The 19,913-nt window shown below is 45.0% G+C and overlaps 1 protein-coding gene across 3 annotated transcripts in view; it reads right to left on the bottom strand.

The window, feature by feature from the left end:
• The window catches only part of LOC100391789 (uncharacterized), a 104,588-nt gene that overhangs the window by 57,562 nt on the left and 27,113 nt on the right, over window positions 1–19,913 (bottom strand). For all 3 annotated transcript variants that reach the window (XR_013530592.1, XR_013530591.1, XM_078358595.1), the window contains exons 4-6: window positions 15,626–15,746; window positions 9,027–9,318; window positions 5,285–5,929 (exon numbers count right to left, since the gene is read on the bottom strand). Coding sequence is in view for 1 of the 3 variants with exons in the window: in XM_078358595.1 (XP_078214721.1) it covers window positions 5,285–5,345 (61 nt within the window). In the remaining 2 variants the exon portion in view is untranslated. The remainder of the gene's footprint in view (window positions 1–5,284; window positions 5,930–9,026; window positions 9,319–15,625; window positions 15,747–19,913) is intronic.

Here is a 19,913-nt window from a genome sequence, read left to right as displayed (position 1 = left end):
GAACCAACCAAACCCTGGGATTAACCTTTAGGAAGAAACCTAAATCCAATGGCAAGTTCAAGAATTAACTTGGTCTCTGAATCATCAATGACTTAAGGACAAACAAAACATGCTATATATTAGACTGAAAAAAAGCATTAATCTGGATTGCTGTTCAGATGTAAGTATATGTTTCAACTGAAACTAACTTAAGGCCAAAGACAATACAGTAGCCCAACATAACTGGGAGTCAAGGAATTGAACTAAATTTGAAAAAGGCTGAATGAAACAATTCAAAAGATATTGTTAAGATAAAATGTGCCACTTTATATATCTCCATGCTATATTTGATCTTATTATTAGATATATTCTTTAGACATAAAATAAATTCCTGCAAACCTGATTGCTCCTGCTTTCATGCTGTGGAGGATCAATTGCCCCATCTCCTATGGTGGAAGTTTGTAGATACGAGGACGAGCCCTACTGTACTGCACAAGATTATTATGGAATGAAAGAAGAGGATTTCCCAAAGCAGGTGATTCTGATAAAACCTTTTTTTTCATGTTTGGGAAAGGAAAAAAGCCTGAGTTCTCTGTTCCCTTCATGGATTACCGAAAGTGAGTTCAGTGTGGGAGACAGTTATGAGGCAAGATGGCTGCTGATCATGAACAGTCAGCTCAGAACAAAGTACCTTATTTGTGAAAATTATTTATGTTTACTTTTTCTTTTATTTATTATAGTTGTTTTATCATGAACATTTTTGCTTATATTTTTCTGTTAAATATCATTTTCGTTTACCATTTTTATCCTTTTGGATGCTATGTTTTCCTCCAACTGTATGTATGTTGTTAATTTTACATTCTTATTATTTCTGTTTCAAGTCTTTGCTATTGTAAACAGCACTGAAATGAACATAGGTGTGCATGTGTCTTTACAGTAGAATGATTTATAATCTTTTGGGCATATACTCAGCAATGAGAATTGCTGGATCAAATGGTATTTCTATTTCTAAATCCTTGAGGAATTACCACACTGTCTTCCACAATGGTTGAAATAATTTATACTCCCACCAACAGTGTGTAAGTGTTCCTATTTCTCCACATCCTCTCCAGCATCTGTTGTCCCAAGATATTTTAATGATTGCCATTCTAACTGGCATGAGATGTAGTTTTGATTTGCATTTCTCTAATGACCAATGATAAGCATTTTAAATATGTTTTTTGGCTGCATAAATGTCTTCTTTTGAAAAGTGTCTGTTCATATCCTTCACCCACTTTTAAATGGGGTTGTTTTTTCTTGTAAATTTGTTTAAGTTCTTTGTAGATTCTGTATTTCTATACTATTTTTAAAGGATCTTTCAAACAATGCAGTTGTGTGTGAGATTGATCTATGCTGTAAGTTAGGGAGACAAGGTGACTATCTCTTACGTGATTCTGGCCAAGTTCAAATGTTCTCTGTCCTAAGTTGGCCCTGATAAGACTCTTCTAGTAATTAACAATGCGTAGAAGAGTGCTTGGCAAATTTTAGATGTTCGAGAATTACATGATGAGTCTATGACTGTTTTTCCTAGTTCCTCCTTATGTGCATTTGTAAGTCTAAAATTAGTTTACACATTCAGTGAAAGTAGATTGTTGCCTCATTTTGCAAATGAAGAGCTAATGGCAAGATAGGCCAAAAATCTCTCTGAAGACAATAAATGATTGAGTCAGGTTTATAATATGGGTAGATAGGTTATAATTTGATTTCATACACATTTATTGGTGTGCACTGTGAAGAATTCTGCTAGGTGCTAGAGATACTGAAAGATAATTAAGACACTAGTCTTATCCATTCTAAACATGCAATCTAGTAGGAAAAATATGAAAAAAAACTAAACCATATTATAAAATAAGTACTACTTAAAGATAAAATAACAAGAAATTTCAGAGGAAGGTGTGATCCATTATAATAAACATACATGATAAAGCTGTAAAACTGAGATGAGTTTCAACATTTCTTAATGGATAAATAAGACTTTTGAAGGTTAGGAGGGGAGAGTGTCAGGCTAATGTAATAATACAAGTCAAAATTCAAACCAGTAATAAGAAAGTTGAATAAAAGGAAAAAATAGGTGGATGACAAAGTTGGCATTTTAAATTTATTAGAGTCTATGGATAGAAAATGACTTCAGGGTCATTGAACTTCTTGGGAAAAGACTTGGCATTGCTTCCATGTATGTTAGAATATTTGGCTTGCACCTTCCCAGTATAGAAGAAATAGTTATTAAGGTGAAAAAGTTATTAAGGATCTTTTCCTCCTTCCCACTTATCTATCCAGTTCACCGGAAAAAAACTGGTGGGGATAGTGACTGCCTGAACTCTTAACAATCGGCAAATAAACTTATTTTGAGTGGACCTATTTTCCATTTGCTAGTCTCAATTCTTGTTCCCGTTGCCCCGATTTTGTAGATGAATACTCCTATACAGCTGTACAGTCCTAGTTTAAATCTCCATTGTTTATGCTAGGTGGCTTTGAAGATACACATCCATAATTCAATCATATGACCTCAAGTTCTTAGTATCTGTTCTCTTTTTATTTATCCCTGTTTAAATATATACTCCAATCTCAGATAGGCATTCTTTACACACAAGCCTACCTCAGAGTAATTTCTTCTATCTTTCTATTAATTTCTTCCATCTTTCTATTAATTTCTTCCACGCCTAATTTCATCCTACTGAATAACTAGTAGCATGCTACTATACCAAAACCCATGACCCAACACAGGCAAAAATGGAACTCGGCAATAATAACATTCAGTTGTTTAGTTGGTGCATACTAAATAAGAAAAAATGCTAAGTACCTTTGGAATATTTTGTTTGGATTCTAAATCAGGAAAGATTATTTTCTTCCTACTTAGAAATTGTAGGCATTTTGATTATGCTAATAATTATTTTATAAGAAATAAGTAATCTACATTGACACAAGCCTTACAGATTATTAAAGGATGAAAATGTCGAAATAGCAATCTAAAGCACACCCCACCAGCCATCTCCTGAGGTTGCGGGGCTCTGTCCCGAGGCAGGCAGGCCTTACCTGGAAATCCCAGGTGGAAGGGCTTTAAACGAGAGGCACTTTTGCACTATCTGGGCAGGCCTGAAGCATCCTGGGGATTCCTGCAGATCGTCCTGGGCATCTTTGAGCCCCTTCTATCAGACTGATTCGGCCGGCCAGATTCCTAAAGTCTCGGGACGATAGCATGATCCCGCAGAGAGGGAGGGCCGTTGCCAAACGCTGAGTCACTGTCACAGAGGGCCTCTCCTTGCCTAAGCCGCTCAGACCATTCCCCAGGCAATGGTGGTGGTCGTTGAGACGCGAGCCCGGGCTCAGCGCTGGCGCATGCCTCAGGATGCTTGGGCATGTGCATTCAAGTACCCCAGCTGAGGAGCTGCAACGTTGGCGCTGTCCAGCTGCTGCTGCACAGGTACACAGGGGAGACAGTGCCACGGGCGGCTCGGGGAAGGGGGCTACATGCCACAAGCAGTGCTAGCGCACGACAGTCCTCACCTCAGTACCTCCTTGAGCCGGCTTTCCTCTTTGGGTCGGGTTGAGGAGGAGTGCATTTCAGACCATGGGGTGGGCACTGGGGACTGCTCTTCCCATTGGATATCGGATCGGATGGCGTGGGCAGCGATCGGATCCATGGGGCTGGAGACTCACTTTGATGAGGTGTAACGGGGGCCCTTAAACCACCGAAATACACCTGAAACCCTCGCTGAGGGTGTCAGCAGAACGTTTCCTGGCTCCATGAGCTGACTGCTTCCCTGTGACCTAAGCCACCCACCACGGGTTTCTGCCTAGGTCTCCAAACGCAAGGAATCTTGCTTCTCATCACTGCCGTCTAAATAAGGTTGGAACAACCACAAAGAGGCGAGCCTACTGTGCAGGAGAGGTGGCAACACTTGGAACTGGTCTCTCGTTGGGGCATATCAGGTGGAGAGAGTGTCTCAGAAGCTTTCTGGGGCACATCCCAACTCAAAATGGATGTCCAGGAATGCCACAGAAGACTCCCAAAACAGCCAAGCTAAAGAAGAGCACATCTGTGACCACAGGAGGACTTGTGCAGGACTCCAAGCCTCCTTAAGGCATTCCCACAAGATGAGCTAGGAGGAGCCTGCAAAGTGCAAACCGCCCCAACCCCCATAATGGGATCACTACCCAACACCTGGCCTGTACCCAGCTACCCCCAGGCTCGTGGCCTCGGTGAAATCACTGGCAGCCAGCAGGTTCAGTGCTGACTGGTTGTCCCGCCTGGGAACAGAGCAATGAGAGAGGCCTCACCTCTGAGAGAACCACAGCAAAGGAAAGGAAACACAGCTTTAATGAGAAGATGAAGATCAAAGCCAGCCATGGCTGGCACCCTCTCCTCCTGTGAAAAGCATGCAGCCATTTGATGGTATAAAGAGACAAAGGGTTTTTTGGTGGTGGGAGCTTCAGGGCACGCAGGGATCCAGGAGTGTCACAGCTATCCAGTCACTCAGAAATGTGAGTGTTGAGAATGAGGCAGTTTCTTTGAAATCTGTCAGAACATGTCCTGCAGGTGAAGGCGCTGGACCCACTCCGCACCTCAGCGGAATGTAGCGCCACCTTCTCTGACCTAAACACACACCCTCGGACATGGAAAGAAATCCGAAGAGGAAGAAGGAGTGCCCGATTCACCCCCTGAAGCTTCAGCTAAGCAAGCCCTGAAAATAGAAGTGGGTTCAAAGGGGTCCTGAGAACAGAATGGCTAGGATCCAACCAGCCCTAGATGCGCGACAATCCCCAGGAAACTTGGTGAAGATTGGGTGTGGATGTGTTATGCCCCAATTCTTTCTCACGTAATGACCCCTCTGGATGGGCAGGTGATTAGGACGCCTGCAGGTGAGAGCCAGAACCTGCTACACTGAGGCTTTAGACATCACCAGCAAAACAAATTCGCAGGGCCACAGCCCCCAAGCTAAGCCAAAGCAGACCGGCCCCGAAGGTAGGCGGACTACAGAAAAACGGCGCTGGGCTGCACTGGCCACACTCTTGTCAGCATGTTGCAGCAAAACACCCACGCACACACTCCACGCGTTCAGAATACATGCATACACACACTTACACAAATACAGGAAGACACAGGGACACATGCAACCGTCGCAAGGAGACAAAAACTGACAGGCAGCTCCTGAGGCTGTGGGGTTCTGCTCTCTGCTGGGAAGCCCCTCAGAGAGAGAGTAGCCCCACTGCAGGCAGGAAGGAGGTAGCTGGAAATCCCAGTCGGAAGGGCTTCAACGAGGGGTACCTTCACACTGTGTGGACAGTCCCGAAGCATCGTGGGGACATTTGGGGATCGCCGTGGGCATCTTTGAATCCCCGCCGGAACTTTTCTCAGCCTGCTTAGGCCTGCTGCATTCCTAAAATCCCGGCCCATGGCGAAGATCGCCCAATGAGAGAGGGCACTGCCCAACGTCCAGGCACTGACACACAGGGACCTGTTTACCACGCTGCTTAGACCGTTCCCCAGGCAACGGTGGCTTTCAGCGCGAGGTGAGCTCTGGATCAGCCCGGCGCTTGCCTTGATCGACCTGCGCATGCGCATTCGCGTACCCAGCTGGGGCGCTGCAACATCGGCTCTGTCCAGCTGCTGCCGCACAGGTGCACGGTGGAGGCGCTGCCAGGCGTTGCCCCTGAAACAACTATGCAAGCCAGAAGCAGCGCAGGACAGCGGTGTTGACCACAGTACCTCTTTCAGCCCACCTTCCCGTTCCGGTTGGCTGGAGGAGGAGAGCGCTTTAGACCGTGAGGTGGGCTCTCTTCCCATTGGAAAAGAGGCTGCTTTGCCCATTGGATTCCAGATCAAATGACGTGGGCAGGGTTCAGGTCCCATGGGGCTGAAGATTCCGTTTGGGTAGTTGTGGAGCAAGGTTGATGGACCACAGAAACATACCTGAGAAACAACGGGAAGCTGTCAGGAGAACCGTCGCCGGCTCCAAGAGCTGACTGCCTCCCTTTGATCTGGGCCACCCACTACGGGGCTTAGTCATGGTCTGGAAGTCCAGGCACTCCTTCCTCTAAGCACGGTTTTGCGAAAAAGAACGGAACAATCACAAAAAGGCAAGCCTAGTGTGCAGCAGAGGAGGCAACACCTGGAGCTGGCCTCTCATGGGGGCAGATCAGGTGGACAGGGTGTCTCAGAAACTTTCTGGGATGAATCCAAGCCTGAGATGGATGTCGCGGCATGCAGCTGGGAACCCCCAAGAAAGCCAAGCAGAAGGAGATCACACTTGGCACCACAGCAGGGCCTGTGCTACAGTTCAAGCCTTCTTCAAAGGATTACGGCCAGAGGAGCCAGGAGGGTCCCGTAAAGTGCAAAGGAGCCCCAATCCCCACCGGGATCACTACACGACACTTGTCCTGCACCCAGCCACCCTCCAGCCTCGTTAGATGGGTGAACTCACTGGCAACCAACATGTTCACTGCTGATAAAACCTGTAGGACCTACAGAAAAAGACCTCAATCTATCTCATATTTTTAAAAAATATATTAGTCGCGATAAACACATATAGGTTTACTTCTACCATAAAAAGCCCTCAATCAATCTCATATTTATAAGAAAAACAGTACAGCACAGTAGATACTCTTGAAGTTTCAAAGACAAATAGTTTCAAATCAATTATAAGAGGATTACAAGCTCTCCAAATTTATAACTACACTTTCATATTAATCGTAATCCTCAACTCCATCCACAACCACAAAGCAATTTTTTCCGTATTAAATTGATGTTCATTATAAAAGCCTATTATGTCTTTATACGAGGCCAAGAATCATATGAAAAAGTGCTCATCGTCACTGGTCATCAGAGAGATGCAAATCAAAACCACATTGAGATACCATCTCACGCCAGTTAGAATGGCGATCATTAAAAAATCTGGAGACAACAGATGCTGGAGAGGATGTGGAGAAAAAGGAACACTTTTATACTGTTGGTGGGAGTGTAAATTAGTTCAACCGTTGTGGAAGACAGTGTGGCGATTCGTCAAGGCCTTAGAAATAGAAATTCCATTTGACCCAGCAATCCCATTACTGGGTATATATCCAAAAGAATATAAATCGTTCTACTATAAGGACACATGTACACGAATGTTCATTGCAGCACTGTTTACAATAGCAAAGACCTGGAATCAACCCAAATGCCCATTGATAATAGAATGGATTGGAAATATGTGGCACATATACACCATGGAATATTATGCAGCATTCAGAAATGATGAGTTTGTGTCGTTTGTAGGGACATGGATGAATCTGGAGAACACCATCCTCAGCAAACTGACATAAGAACAGAAAATGAAACACCGCATATTCTCACTCATAGGCGGGGGATGAAAAATGAGAACAATGGACACAGAAAGGGGAGTACTAAACACTGGGGTCTATTAGGGGGAAAAGGGGAGGGCCAGTGGGAGTGGGAGGTGGGGAGGGATAGCCTGGGGAGAAATGCCAAATGTGGGTGAAGGGGAGAAGGAAAGCAAAGCACACTGCCATATGTGTACCTATGCAACTGATTTGCATGCTCTGCTCATGTACCCCAAAACTTAAAATCCAATAAAAAATAAAAAAAATAATAAAACACTATTATTTCTTTTCTTAATTTTGGATGTTTTTACTTACTCCATTGTATTAGTATTATGATTGGAATATTATTTTTGATTTACTGCATAGTCATACTGAAGTCACAATAATTCTTGTGTATCTCCCGAAGGTGGGACTACTTACTACTTTATCCTATATTTTAGGAAGCTTCACCTTCCTGATAGCTGCCATGTCATTCAGCGTAAGCTACCTCATAAACATTAGACAATTACAGGAAACTTTCTTAGGTTTGTTGAAGGGCTTTGTCTTTCTCTACTATAATTTTGAATTGATCTTTCACACTGGTGCTGTAAAAAAATTATAAAACTTGTGTTCATGACATTCTCTGAGAAACTAAGACAAAAAATATTTTTAATAACAGAGCGAGATTATGTGATTTGAAAGAAAATACCTGAAAAGGTAAAAACATTAATATATTTGTTCAATAAATATGTGTATTTTTTTCGAGATTGAGTACATTTTAAAAATAAATATATAATTTTAACATAAATATTAAAAAATGTAACAGCATTATAATATTTGTTTTATCAATATATTTATTCTTTCTAAAATATTAAATTGCTGTGTCCTCCGTTAATTTAACAGGGCTTTATCAGAAGACAATTTTTTGTAAGAAATCAGAACGGGTTCCCTTACACAGTCCCGGTAACAAGACTAAGAACTTTTGTGCCATGGTTCTTTGACACTCTGCTTCCTCTTTAAATTAGCTCTCTTTATGTTCCCAGACTAACTCCCTGAGCCCACCCGGAGCTTTAATCAGTTTCTTCTGGACTGTGGAGAAGAGCCAGTGTGATGCATCAACTAATACTCCCGATTAAAATTATAACTAAATATTACAAAACAGTACCAGACAAACACAGAATGGAAAACAAAACGAACATAAAATTCACCTGGGACATCCTTTCACCTTTCTTTCATTCATCACAGAGAAGCATTTCACACATTTGTTTTGGTCAGCAATCACAAAGTGCCAATATTGTTCTTGTAAATAAAGCTTCGGTCTTCTCACCATTGCTTACATAATTCACCTTTCACAGTATGCTAGCAGAGCTTAGGAATTTTATTGTTTTCATGTACAACATCATAATCTTAGTACAAATTGTTTAGGCCAAATTATTTTATGGCTTCTGAGGGGAGAACTTTGTCAACTTCTCTTGCCAAGTAAGAAAAATGACCTGTGTCAGATTATCACTCTTATTTCCATCTACATGCAGACTATAACCATGTGTGAGACTTTAATAAGTGGATGAAATGTGTTTGTGAAGTAGTGTCTCCACCACATAATAATTTCAGCAAGGGCCTGCCTTGCAAATGTTGTTACATTTGTTTTGTGAGGAGGAAATGAGGAACATGGAAAAATGAGCCTTAACACAAAGTCTTAACATCCAACATACCTGAAAAGATTTTCCTTGTGTCCAGTTCGCTTTCCAAGCTGCATATTCAGTTCTTCAATTTTCAGCCTTGGGTTTTTTCTAAACACAGACTGCCTTTGTCTTCTCTCTCTAGAACTATTTTCTGCCATACAAGGATAATAAAATAAAACTTAGAAAAAGAAGATAAGTATATGAGGGAGACAATTTTAAGGAAGAACATTTATCTAACTCAACACTGTGTCAAAGTGCTTAACTTATTCCATTCGCATGCTTTCCTTCCTCAGGATCAAAGTATTGATTTCCTCCTCTCTTTCTGTAAAAAAAAGAAATATATATATACAAAAACATATATATACACAAATATATATTTATATATATACATATATATGTTTATTTACATATATATGTATTTAAATGTATATATATATATGGAGATGTCTAATATTTACAGAATAAAAAAATAAACGTTCTTTGTAAAACATTACCGCATAAGTTAGAAACTTGAACAATAAAATGATACCGGAACCCTACATTTTATTCTTATTTCGGCCATAGGACATAAACAATAACAAACTGACTATGCTTTATAGTACTTTACTTGTAAGTTAACATGTGTTTGCTAGAATAAATCAGTTATGCATAAGTATTTATAGGGTTTTCTTAACATTTCGTAATTGTTTGTAATTATGATTTATTCAGAGCGCTTAAGTTTTCAAAAAATTTTCAACGATAACTTTTATAGTTGAAATGCTGAACATGAGATTACACTACGAATATCGTTTCCCAGAGTGCCTCCAAGAAATACAGAATCACGGTCTCACTCTGACACACCAATTGCAACCTGTGTTTAACAAGTAATACACATAAGTTTGAGGACAGCAGTGGTTCCCCTCAAGGGGACCTGAGGATGGGTAGGCTAGGGGCCCCTCAGCCCCAGATGTGCCACGGGACCAAGGGCGCTTGGAGGACTTTGCTTTTAGCCATGTTGTGCCTGTCTTCTTTCTTGAGGCGTGAGGGGCCTCATAAGGGAATATTAAAACACCTGCAGGTGGCATCCAGAACCCACTATTCTGAGGCTTTAGAAACCAGCAGCAAAACAAAGAATGGCCCCGTAGCTCCCAAGATAAACCAAAGGCACATCCGCACCAGAAGGTAGAGGGACTACAGAGAAACCGCAGTGGAACACACTGGTCAAAGCGATGTCAGCATGCCACCTTCACGCCTACACGCGTACACACACACACACACACACAGACACACACACACTCAACACACTAGAAAGATACACACACACACACACTCACACGAACACACACACACACATACACACAGAAAGACTCACGAAGACATCCAACACTCTCACGAAAACACACCTGCCAGCCATCTCCTAAGGTTGCAGGGCTCTGCTCTCTGCTCGGAAGCCCTCGGGGAGAGAGCAGACCCGCGCCAGGCAAACAGGCCTTACCTGGAAAGCCCAGCCGGAAGGGCTTTCAACAAGACGCACTTTTTCTTTGTCTGGGCAGGCCTGAAGCATCCTGGGGATTCCTGCGTATCGCCCTGGGCATCTTGGAAGCCCCTTCGGACATTCTCTCACCCTGAGTCCGCCTCCCAGATTTCTAAAATCTCGGGACAATGGCATGATCCGGCGGAGAGGGAGGACCGTTGCCAAATGCTGAGGCACTGCCACAGAGGGCCTCTGTTTCCTAAGCCGCTCAGACCGTTCCCCTGGCAATGGTGGCAGGTTGTTGTGACGCGAGCGCCCGGTCAGCCCTGGCGCTTGCCTCAGGCTGCTTGCTCATGCGCATTGGCGTACCGGCTGGGGAGCGGCCACGGTGGCGATGTTCAGCTGCTGCCACACAGGCGCACTGGGGAGGCGGTGCCAGGGGCGGCTCTGGGAAGGGGGCTATGTGCAACAAGCAGTGCTGGACCCCGACAGCCCTGACCTCAATACCTTCTTGAGCTGGCTTTCCTTATTGGGTTGGGTTGGGGAGGAGCGCACTTCAGACACTGCGATGGGCACCCGGGACTGCTGTTCCCATTTGATTTCGGATGGGATGGTGTGGGCAGCGATCGGGTCCCGTGGGGTGAAAGATTCAGTTGGGTGAGGTGTGATGGGTGTAGTTGGACAATCGAAATACACCTGAGCCTCTTGCTGAGGGTGTCAGCAGGACGTTCCCTGGCTCCATAAGCTGACTGCTTCCCTGTGACATGGGCCACCCACCATGGGCCCCTGCCTTGGTCTCGAAACGCAGGGACTCCTGCTTCTCAGAACTGTTATCCGGATATGGTGGGAAAAACCACAAAGTGGTGATCCTACCGTGTAACGGAGGTGGCCACACCTGAAATTGGTTTCCCGTTGGGGCAGATCAGGTGGTGAGAATACCTCAGAAGCTTTCTGCGGCCCATCCCAGCTCGAAACGAATGTCCAGAAATGCCACAGAAGACTCCTAAGACGGCCAAGCTAACGCCGAGCACATCTGAGAACACAGGACGACTTGTGCAGGACTCCAAGCCTCCTTCAGGGATTCCCACAAGATGAGCTAAGAGCAGCCCGCAAAGTGCAGACCGCCCCAACCACAACATTGTGATCACTTCCGAATATATGGCCTGCAGCAAGCTAACCCCAGGCTTGTCACCTCTGAGAAATCCCAGGCAGCCGGGGGTTCAGTGCTGACTGTTTCTCCCAGCCGGAAACAGAGCAAGGAGAGAGCCCTCACCTCTGAGAGAACCACAGCTGAGGAAAGCAAACACAGCCTGGATGAAAAGATCAAGATCAAAGACAGCCATGGCTGGTTCCCTCTCCTCAAGTGAAAAGCATGCAGCCATCTGACAAAATAAAAAGACAAAGGGATTCCTTGGTGGTGGGAGCTTCAGGACACGCAGGGATCCAAAAGCGTCACAGCTATCCAGCCACCCAGAAATGTGAGTGCTGAGAAAGAGGCAGATTCTTTGACATCTGTCAGAACACGTCCAGTAGGTGAAGGCGCTGGAGACCCTCCACACCTCAGCGGAATGTAGCGCAACCTTTTCTGACCTTATGATTTCTTCACACATCCTCTGACACAGAAAGAAATCCAAAGAGGAAGGAGTGCCCGATTCACACCCTGAAGCTTCAGCTAGGCAAGCCCTGAAAATAGAAGTGGGCTCAAAGGGATCCTGAGAACAGGATGGCTAGGATCCGACCAGCCCTAGATGCGAAGCCGTCCCCAGGAAACTTGGCGGAGTTTCAGTTTGGATGTGTTATGCCCCAATTCGTTCACACATAATGACACCCTCTGGATGGGCAGGTGATTAGGAAGCCTGAAGGTGAGAGCCAGACCCTGTCACACTGCGGCTTTACAAGTCACCAGCAAAACAAACTCGCAGGGCCACAGCCCCCAAGCTAAGCCTAAGCAGACCCGCCAAGAAGGTAGGCGGACTACAGAGAAACGGCGCTGGGCTGCACTGGCCACACTCGTGGCAGCATGTTGCACCAAAACACACATGCACACACTCCACAGGTTCAGGATACATGCATACACAAACTTACACACATAAAGTAAGACACAGGGACACATTCAACTTTCGCAAGGAGACACACACTGCCAGGCAGCTCCTGAGGCTGCGGGGTTCTGCTCTCCGCTGGGAAGCCACTCAGGGAGAGAGTAGCCCCACTGCAGGCAGGCAGGAGGAAACTGGAAATCTCAGCCGAAAGGGCTTCAATGAGGGGAACCTTCACACTGTCTAGACAGACCCGAAGCATGGTGGGGACACTTGGGGTTCACCGTGGGCATCCTTGAATCGCCGCCGTAACTTTTCTCAGCCTGCTTAGGCCTGCTGCATTCCAAAAATCCCGGGCCCATGGGGAAAATCGCCAAAAGAGAGAGGGTATTGCCCAACGTCCAGGCACTGGCACACAGGGCCCCTGTTTACCAAGCTGCTTAGACCGTTCCCCGGGCAACGGTGGCTTTCAGTGCGATGTGAGCTCTGGCTCAGCCAGGGCTATTGCCTACAGAGAACTGCGCATGCGCCTTGGCGTACCCGGCTGAGGAGCCGCAACATCGGCTCTGTCCAGCTGCTGCCGGACAGGTGCATGGTGGAGGCGCTGCCAGGGGTTGCCCCTGAAACGACGCCGCAAGCCAGAAGCAGCGCAGGACAGCGGTGTTGACCACAGTACCTCTTTAAGCCCACCTTCCCGTTCCCCTTGGCTGGAGGAGGAGCGCGCTTCAGACTGTGAGGTGGGCTCTCTTCCCATTGGAGAAGAGGCTGCTTTGCCCATTGGATTCCGGATCAAATGAAGTGGGCAGGGTTCAGGTCACATGGGGCTGGAGATTCCGTTTGGTTAGTTGTGGTGCGGCGTTGATGGACCACAGAAACATACCTGAGAACCTAAGGGAAGCTGTCAGCAGGACTGTCGCCGGCTCCAAGAGCTGACTGCCTCCCTTTGATCTGGGCCACCCACTAAGGGGCCCTGTCTTGGTCTCGAAGCCCAGGCACTCCTGCTTCTAAGCACGCATTTACGGAAAACACGGAACAATCACCGAAAGGCAAGCCTAGTGTGCAGCAGAGGTGGCAGCAGCTAAAGTATGCCTCTCATGGGGGCAGATCAGGTGGACAGGGTGTCTCAGAAACTTTCTTGGATGAATCCAAGCCTGAGACGGATGTCGCGGCATGCAGCTGCGACCGCCCAAGAAAGCCAAGCAGAAGGAGATCACACTTGTCACCACAGCAGGGCCTGTGCTAAAGTTCAAGCCTTCTTCACGCGATTACCGCCAGAGGAGCCAGGAGGACCCCGTAAAGTGCAAAGGAGCCCCAATCCCCACCGGGATCACTACACGACACCTGGCCTGCACCCAGCCACCCTCCAGTCTCCTTAGATGGGTGAACTCCCTGGAAACCAACATGTTCACTGCTGATAAAACCTATAGGACCTACAGAAAGAAGACCTGAATCTATCTCATATTTAAAAAATATATATTAGTCCCGATAAACACATATAGGTTTACTTCTAACGGAGAAAGCCCTCAATCAATCTCATATTTAAAAGAAAATCAGTACAGCACATTAGATACTCTTGAAGTTTCAAAGACATATAGTTTCAAATCAATTATAAGAGGATCACAAGCTCTCGAAATTTATAACTACTCTTTCTTATTAATCATAGTTCTCAACTCCATCCTCAACTGCAAAGCCATTATTCTGAACTTAATTGATGTTCATTAAAAAAGTTTATTATTTCTTTTCTTTATTTTGGATGGTTTTACTTACTCAAATGTATTAGTTTTATGGTTGGAATATTATTTTTGATTTCCTGCAAAGTCATACTGGAGTCACAATAATTCTTGTGTATCTCCCGAACGTGGGACTACTTACTACTTATTCCTATATTTTAGGAAGGTTCACCTTCCTGATAGCTGCCATGTCATTCAAGGTAAGCTACCTCATAAACCTAGACAATTACAGGAAACTTTCTTAGATTTGTTGAAGGGCTTTGTCTTTCTCTACTATAATTTTGACTTGATCTTTCTCACTGGTGCTGTAAAAAAAATATAAAACTTTTGTTCATGACATTCTGTGAGAAACTAAGAAAAAGTATATTTTTAAAAACCAAGAGAAATTACGTGATTTGAAAGTAAATACCTGAAAAGGTAAAAACACTAATATCTTTGTTCTATCCATATGTGTATTCTTTTCCAAATCAACTACACTTTTAAAGTAAATATGTAATTTTTAACGTAAATATTTAAAAATGTAACAGCACTAATATATTTGTTTATAAATATATATTTTTTTCTAAAATGTTAAATTTCTGTGCCCTCCGTTAATGTAACTGGTCTTGTTCAGAAGACAATTTTTTGTCAGAAATCAGAACGGGTTCCCTTACACAGTCCCGGTAACAAGACTAAGAACTTTTGTGCCATGGTTCTTTGACACTCTGCTGCCTCTTTAACATTAGCTCTCTTTTCGTTCACAGACAGACACCACAGCCCACCCGGAGATCTAATGTCTTTTATCTGGACTGTGGATAAGAGCCAGTGGTATGCATCAACTAAGACTCCCGATTAGGATTATAACTCACTAAAAAAAAAGAGCACGAGACCGACAAAAATGCAAAACAAAAAAAACCTAAAATCTACCTGGGACATCTTTTCACCTTTTTTATTTTATGACACAGAAGCGTTCCACACATTTGCTTTGGTCAGCAATCACAAAGTGCCAATATTGTTCTTATAAATTAACCTTCGTTCTTCTCACCATTGCTTACATAATTCACCTTTCACAGTATGCTAACAGAGCTTAGGAATTTTATTGTTTTCACGTACAACATCATAATCTTGGTACAAATTGTCTAGGCCAAATTATTTTTATGGCGTCTAAGGGGGCAAATTTGTCAACTTTTCTTGCCAAGTAAGAAAAATGGCCTGTGTCACATTACCACTCTTATTTCCATCAACATGCAGACTATAACCATGTGTGAGAGTTAAACAAGTGGATGAAATGTGTTTGTGACGTAGTGTCTCCACCACATAAAAATTTCAGCAAGGGCCTGCCTTGCAAAGGTTGTCACATTTGTTTTGTGAGGAGGAAATGAGGAACATGGAAAAATGAGCCTTAACACAAAGACTTAACATGCAACATACGTGACAAGATTTTCCTTGTGTCCAGTTCGCTATCCAAGCTGCATATTCAGTTCGTCAATTTTCAGCCTTGGGTTTTTTCTAAACACAGACTGCCTTTGTCTTCTCTCTCTAGAACTCTTTCCTGCCATTCAAGGATAATAAAATAAAATTTAGAAAAAGAAGACAAGTATATGAGAGAGACAATTTTAAGCAGGAACATTTCTCAAACTCAACACTGTGTCGAAGTGCTTAGCTTATTCCATTCGCATGCTTTCCTTCCTCAGGATCAAAATATTGAATTCCTCCACTTATTCTGTGGACAATATGTACATATATATTCACACAAACACACACATATATACACACATATATATATTTATATATATACACATATATATTTACATATATATTCATGTATATATATGTGTGTGTATATATATATATATATATATATATAGAGAGAGAGAGAGAGAGAGAGAGAGAGATGTCTAATATTTCCATAGTAAAACATAAACGTTCTATATAAAACATTACAGCTTAAGTTCGATACTTGAAAACTAACAGTATATTGGACCCCTACATTTTATTCCCGTTTCTGCCACAGGACATAAAATATAACAAACTCAGTATGCTTTAGAGTACTTTACGTGTATGTAAACATGTGTTTGCTAGAATAAATCAGTTACGCATAATTTTTATAGGGTTTTCTCAACATTTCGTCATTGTTTGTAGTTATGATTTATTCAGAGCATTTAAGTTTTCAGAAATTATCAACAATAACCTTTATACCTGAAATGATGTACGTGGGAATACACTACACACATCCTTTGCCTATATTTATGCATGTTCTTTCATGTTTATTAGAACAATAATTTTTAGGCAAGCAAATGGGGAAAAAGTCTCACATATAACTATTAATGGAAAACCAAATAAAATGTCATATCAAAATCATTTTAAACTAACTGCTAAAATTCACATCCTATATTTCCGAATACATTTACCGTTTCAAAGAAAAACATTCAAAGGTGGAAAGTACTCTAACTACATGAGTATTTGCACTCAATATGTTAGAACCCTCCACCCATCAGAGCACAGCCTCTGTTTATATTTCGTCACTCCCAGATGCAGACCGCTGTTCCTTAGAGACTCAAGCAGGCAGTATTGTCAATAATTTCTGGCATGGCTGAGAGCAAGGAACATTCCCAAGCTAGAGTTGACAGCAAATAATGATGAGGTGTATTATGATATAGTATAAATATATTAATGTTTCCTTACATAAGTGATATTTCATTTCTTTGTGCTACCAACCCCACTGTTATTTCATAGCTAACTCATGCTATATAATCTGTCCCTACATATCCAAGATTCAACTGCATTAGGCATTCCAAAGGAGTAAATTGATGAACTCTCTGTTTATGTTTATATGGCCAATCAGTGTGTTTTTTAGTGATAACACAAAAGTCATTAGGAAGAGAAATGAAGACTATATTTAGAAAAGACCTTTAAATGCAGACCCTACATCGAAATTTCTTATTTCAAAAGCACAAATCTGAGACTTGCTCTTGGAAATGTCAATCATGACCCCAAATCACTGGATCCCTAGAATGCCTCCAAGAAATACGGACTCACGGGCTCACTCTGACACATCACCTGCCAGCTGTGTTTTAAAAAGTAATACATATTATTTTGAGGACACCAGTGGTTCCCCTCAAGGGTACCTGAGGATGGGAAGGCTAGGGTCCCTTCAGCCCCAGATGTGACACGGGACCAACGGCGCTTGGAGGACTTTGCTTTTAGCCATGTTGTGCCTGTCTTCTTTCTTGAGGAGTGAGGGGCCTCATAAGGGAATATCAAAACACCTGCAGGTGGCAGCCAGACCCCACTATTTGGGGCTTTAGAAACCAGCAGCGAAACAAAGAATGCGCCGCAGCTCCCAAGATAAACCAAAGGCACATCCGCACCAGATGGTAGGAGGACTACAGACAAACCGCACTGGAACACACTGGCCACAGCCGTGTCAGCATGTCGCGTGCACGCCGACACAGTGCACACACACACACACACACACACAGACCCACACACACACTCAACACACTCAGAAAGATACATGCACACACACACTCACTCGAATACACACACACACACACACACAGAAAGCGTCACGAAGACATCCATCGCGCTCACGGAAACACACCTACCAGCCATCTCCTGAGGTTGCAGGGCTCTGCTCTCTGCTCGGAAGACCTCGGGGAGTGAGCAGAGCAGCGCCAGGCAAGCAGGCCTTACCTGGAAAGCCCAGCCGGAAGGGGTTTCAACAAGAGGCACTTTTTCATTGTCTGGGCAGGCCTGAAGCATCCTGGGGATTCCTGCGGACCGCCCTGGGCAACATGGAAGCCCCTTCAGACGTACTCTCACCCTGATTCTGCCTCCCAGATTCTAAATTCTCGGGACAATGGCATGATCCCGCGGAGAGGGAGGACTGTTTCCAAATGCTGAGGCGCTGCCACAGTGGGCCTCTGCTTGCCTAAGCCGCTCAGACCGTTTTTCCAGCAATGGTGGCAGGTCGTCCTCACGCGAGCGCCGGGTCAGCCCTGGCGCTTGCCTCAGGCTGCTTCCGCATGCGCATTGGCTTACCGGCTGGGGAGCGCCCACGTTGGCGCTGTCCAGCTGCTGCCACAGAGGCGCACTGGGGAGGCGGTGCCAGGGGCGTCTCTGGGAAGGGGGCTATGTGCAACAAGCCGTGCTGGACCCCGACAGTCCTGACCTCAGTACCTTCTTGAGCTGCCTTTCCTTATTGGGTTGGGTTGGGGAGGAGCGCACTTCAGACCCTGCGATGAACACCCGGGACTGCTGTTTTCATTGGATTTCGGATGGGGTGACGCGGGCAGCGATAGGGTCCGTTCGGGCGAGAGATTCAGTTGGATGAGGTGTGATGGGTTTCGTTGGAAAACCGGAATATACCCGAGACCCTTGCTGAGGGTGTCAGCAGGACGTTCCCTGGCTCCCTAAGCTGACTGCTTCCCTGTGACCTGGGCCACCCGCCATGGCACCTGGCCTTGGTCTCCAAACGCAGGGACTCCTGCTTCTCAGCACTGCTATCCGGATAAGGTGGGAACAACAACAAAGAGGCGAGCCTACTGTGCAACAGAGGTGGCCACACCTGAAATTGGTCTCCCGTTGGGGCAGATCAGGTGGCGAGAATGCCTCAGAAGCTTTCTGCGGCCCATCCCAGCTTGAAACGAATGTCCAGGGATGCCACCCAAGACTCATAAGACAGCCAAGCTAAAGCAGAGCACATCTGTTACCACAGGAGGACTTGTGCAGGACTTCAAGCCTCCTTCAGGGATTCCCACAAGATGGGCTAGGAGGAGCCCACAAAGTGCAGAACGCCCCAACCTCCAAATCGGGGTCACTGCTGAACATCTGGCCAGCAGCTGGCAAACCCCTGGCTTGTCACCTCCGAGAAATCCCTGGCAGCCAGGGGGTTCAGTGCTGACCTGTTGTACCAGCCCGGAACAGAACAATGAGAGAGCCCTCACCTCTGAGAGAACCACAGCTGAGGAAAGGAAACACAGCCTGGATGAGAAGATGAAGATCAAAGGCAGCCATGGCTGGCACCCTCTCCTCCAGTGAAAAGCATGCAGCCATCTGATGGAATAAAGAGACAAAGAGTTTCCTTGGTGGTGGGAGCTTCAGGGCACGCAGGAATCCAGGATCGTCACAGCTATCTAGCCACTCAGAAATGTGAGTGCTGAGAAAGAGGCAGATTCTTTGACATCTGTCAGAACACGTCCAGTAGGTGAAGGCGCTGGGCTCCCTCCACACCTCAGCGGAATGTCGCGCCACCTTCTCTGACCTTATGATTTCTTCACACATCCTCTGACACGGAAAGAAATCCAAAGAGGAAGGAGTTCCCGATTCACCCCCCTGAAGCTTCAGCTAGGCAAGCCCTGTAAATAGAAGTGGGCTCCAAGGGATCCTGAGAACAGCATGGCTAGGATCCGACCAGCCCTAGATTCGCCGCCCTATCCAGGAAACTTGGCGGAGATTCGGTTTGGATGTGTTATGCCCCACTTCTTTCTCACGTAATGACCCCCTCTGGATGGGCAGGTGATTAGGACGCCTGCAGGTGAGAGCCAGACCCTGCTACGCTGAGGCTTTAGACATCACCAGCAAAACAAATTCGCAGAACCACAGCCCCCAAGCTAAGCCTAAGCAGACCGGCCCCGAAGGTAGGCGGACTACAGAGAAATGGCGCTGGGCTGCACTGGCCACACTCGTGGCAGCATGTTGCACCCAAACCCACATG

This window comes from Callithrix jacchus, chromosome 21 (assembly GCF_049354715.1).
Source record: "Callithrix jacchus isolate 240 chromosome 21, calJac240_pri, whole genome shotgun sequence".
In the NCBI taxonomy this organism is placed as follows: domain Eukaryota; kingdom Metazoa; phylum Chordata; class Mammalia; order Primates; family Cebidae; genus Callithrix; species Callithrix jacchus.
The sequence above is the reverse complement of the archived record's forward strand: the minus strand, read 5'-3'. Positions and strand labels throughout refer to the sequence as shown.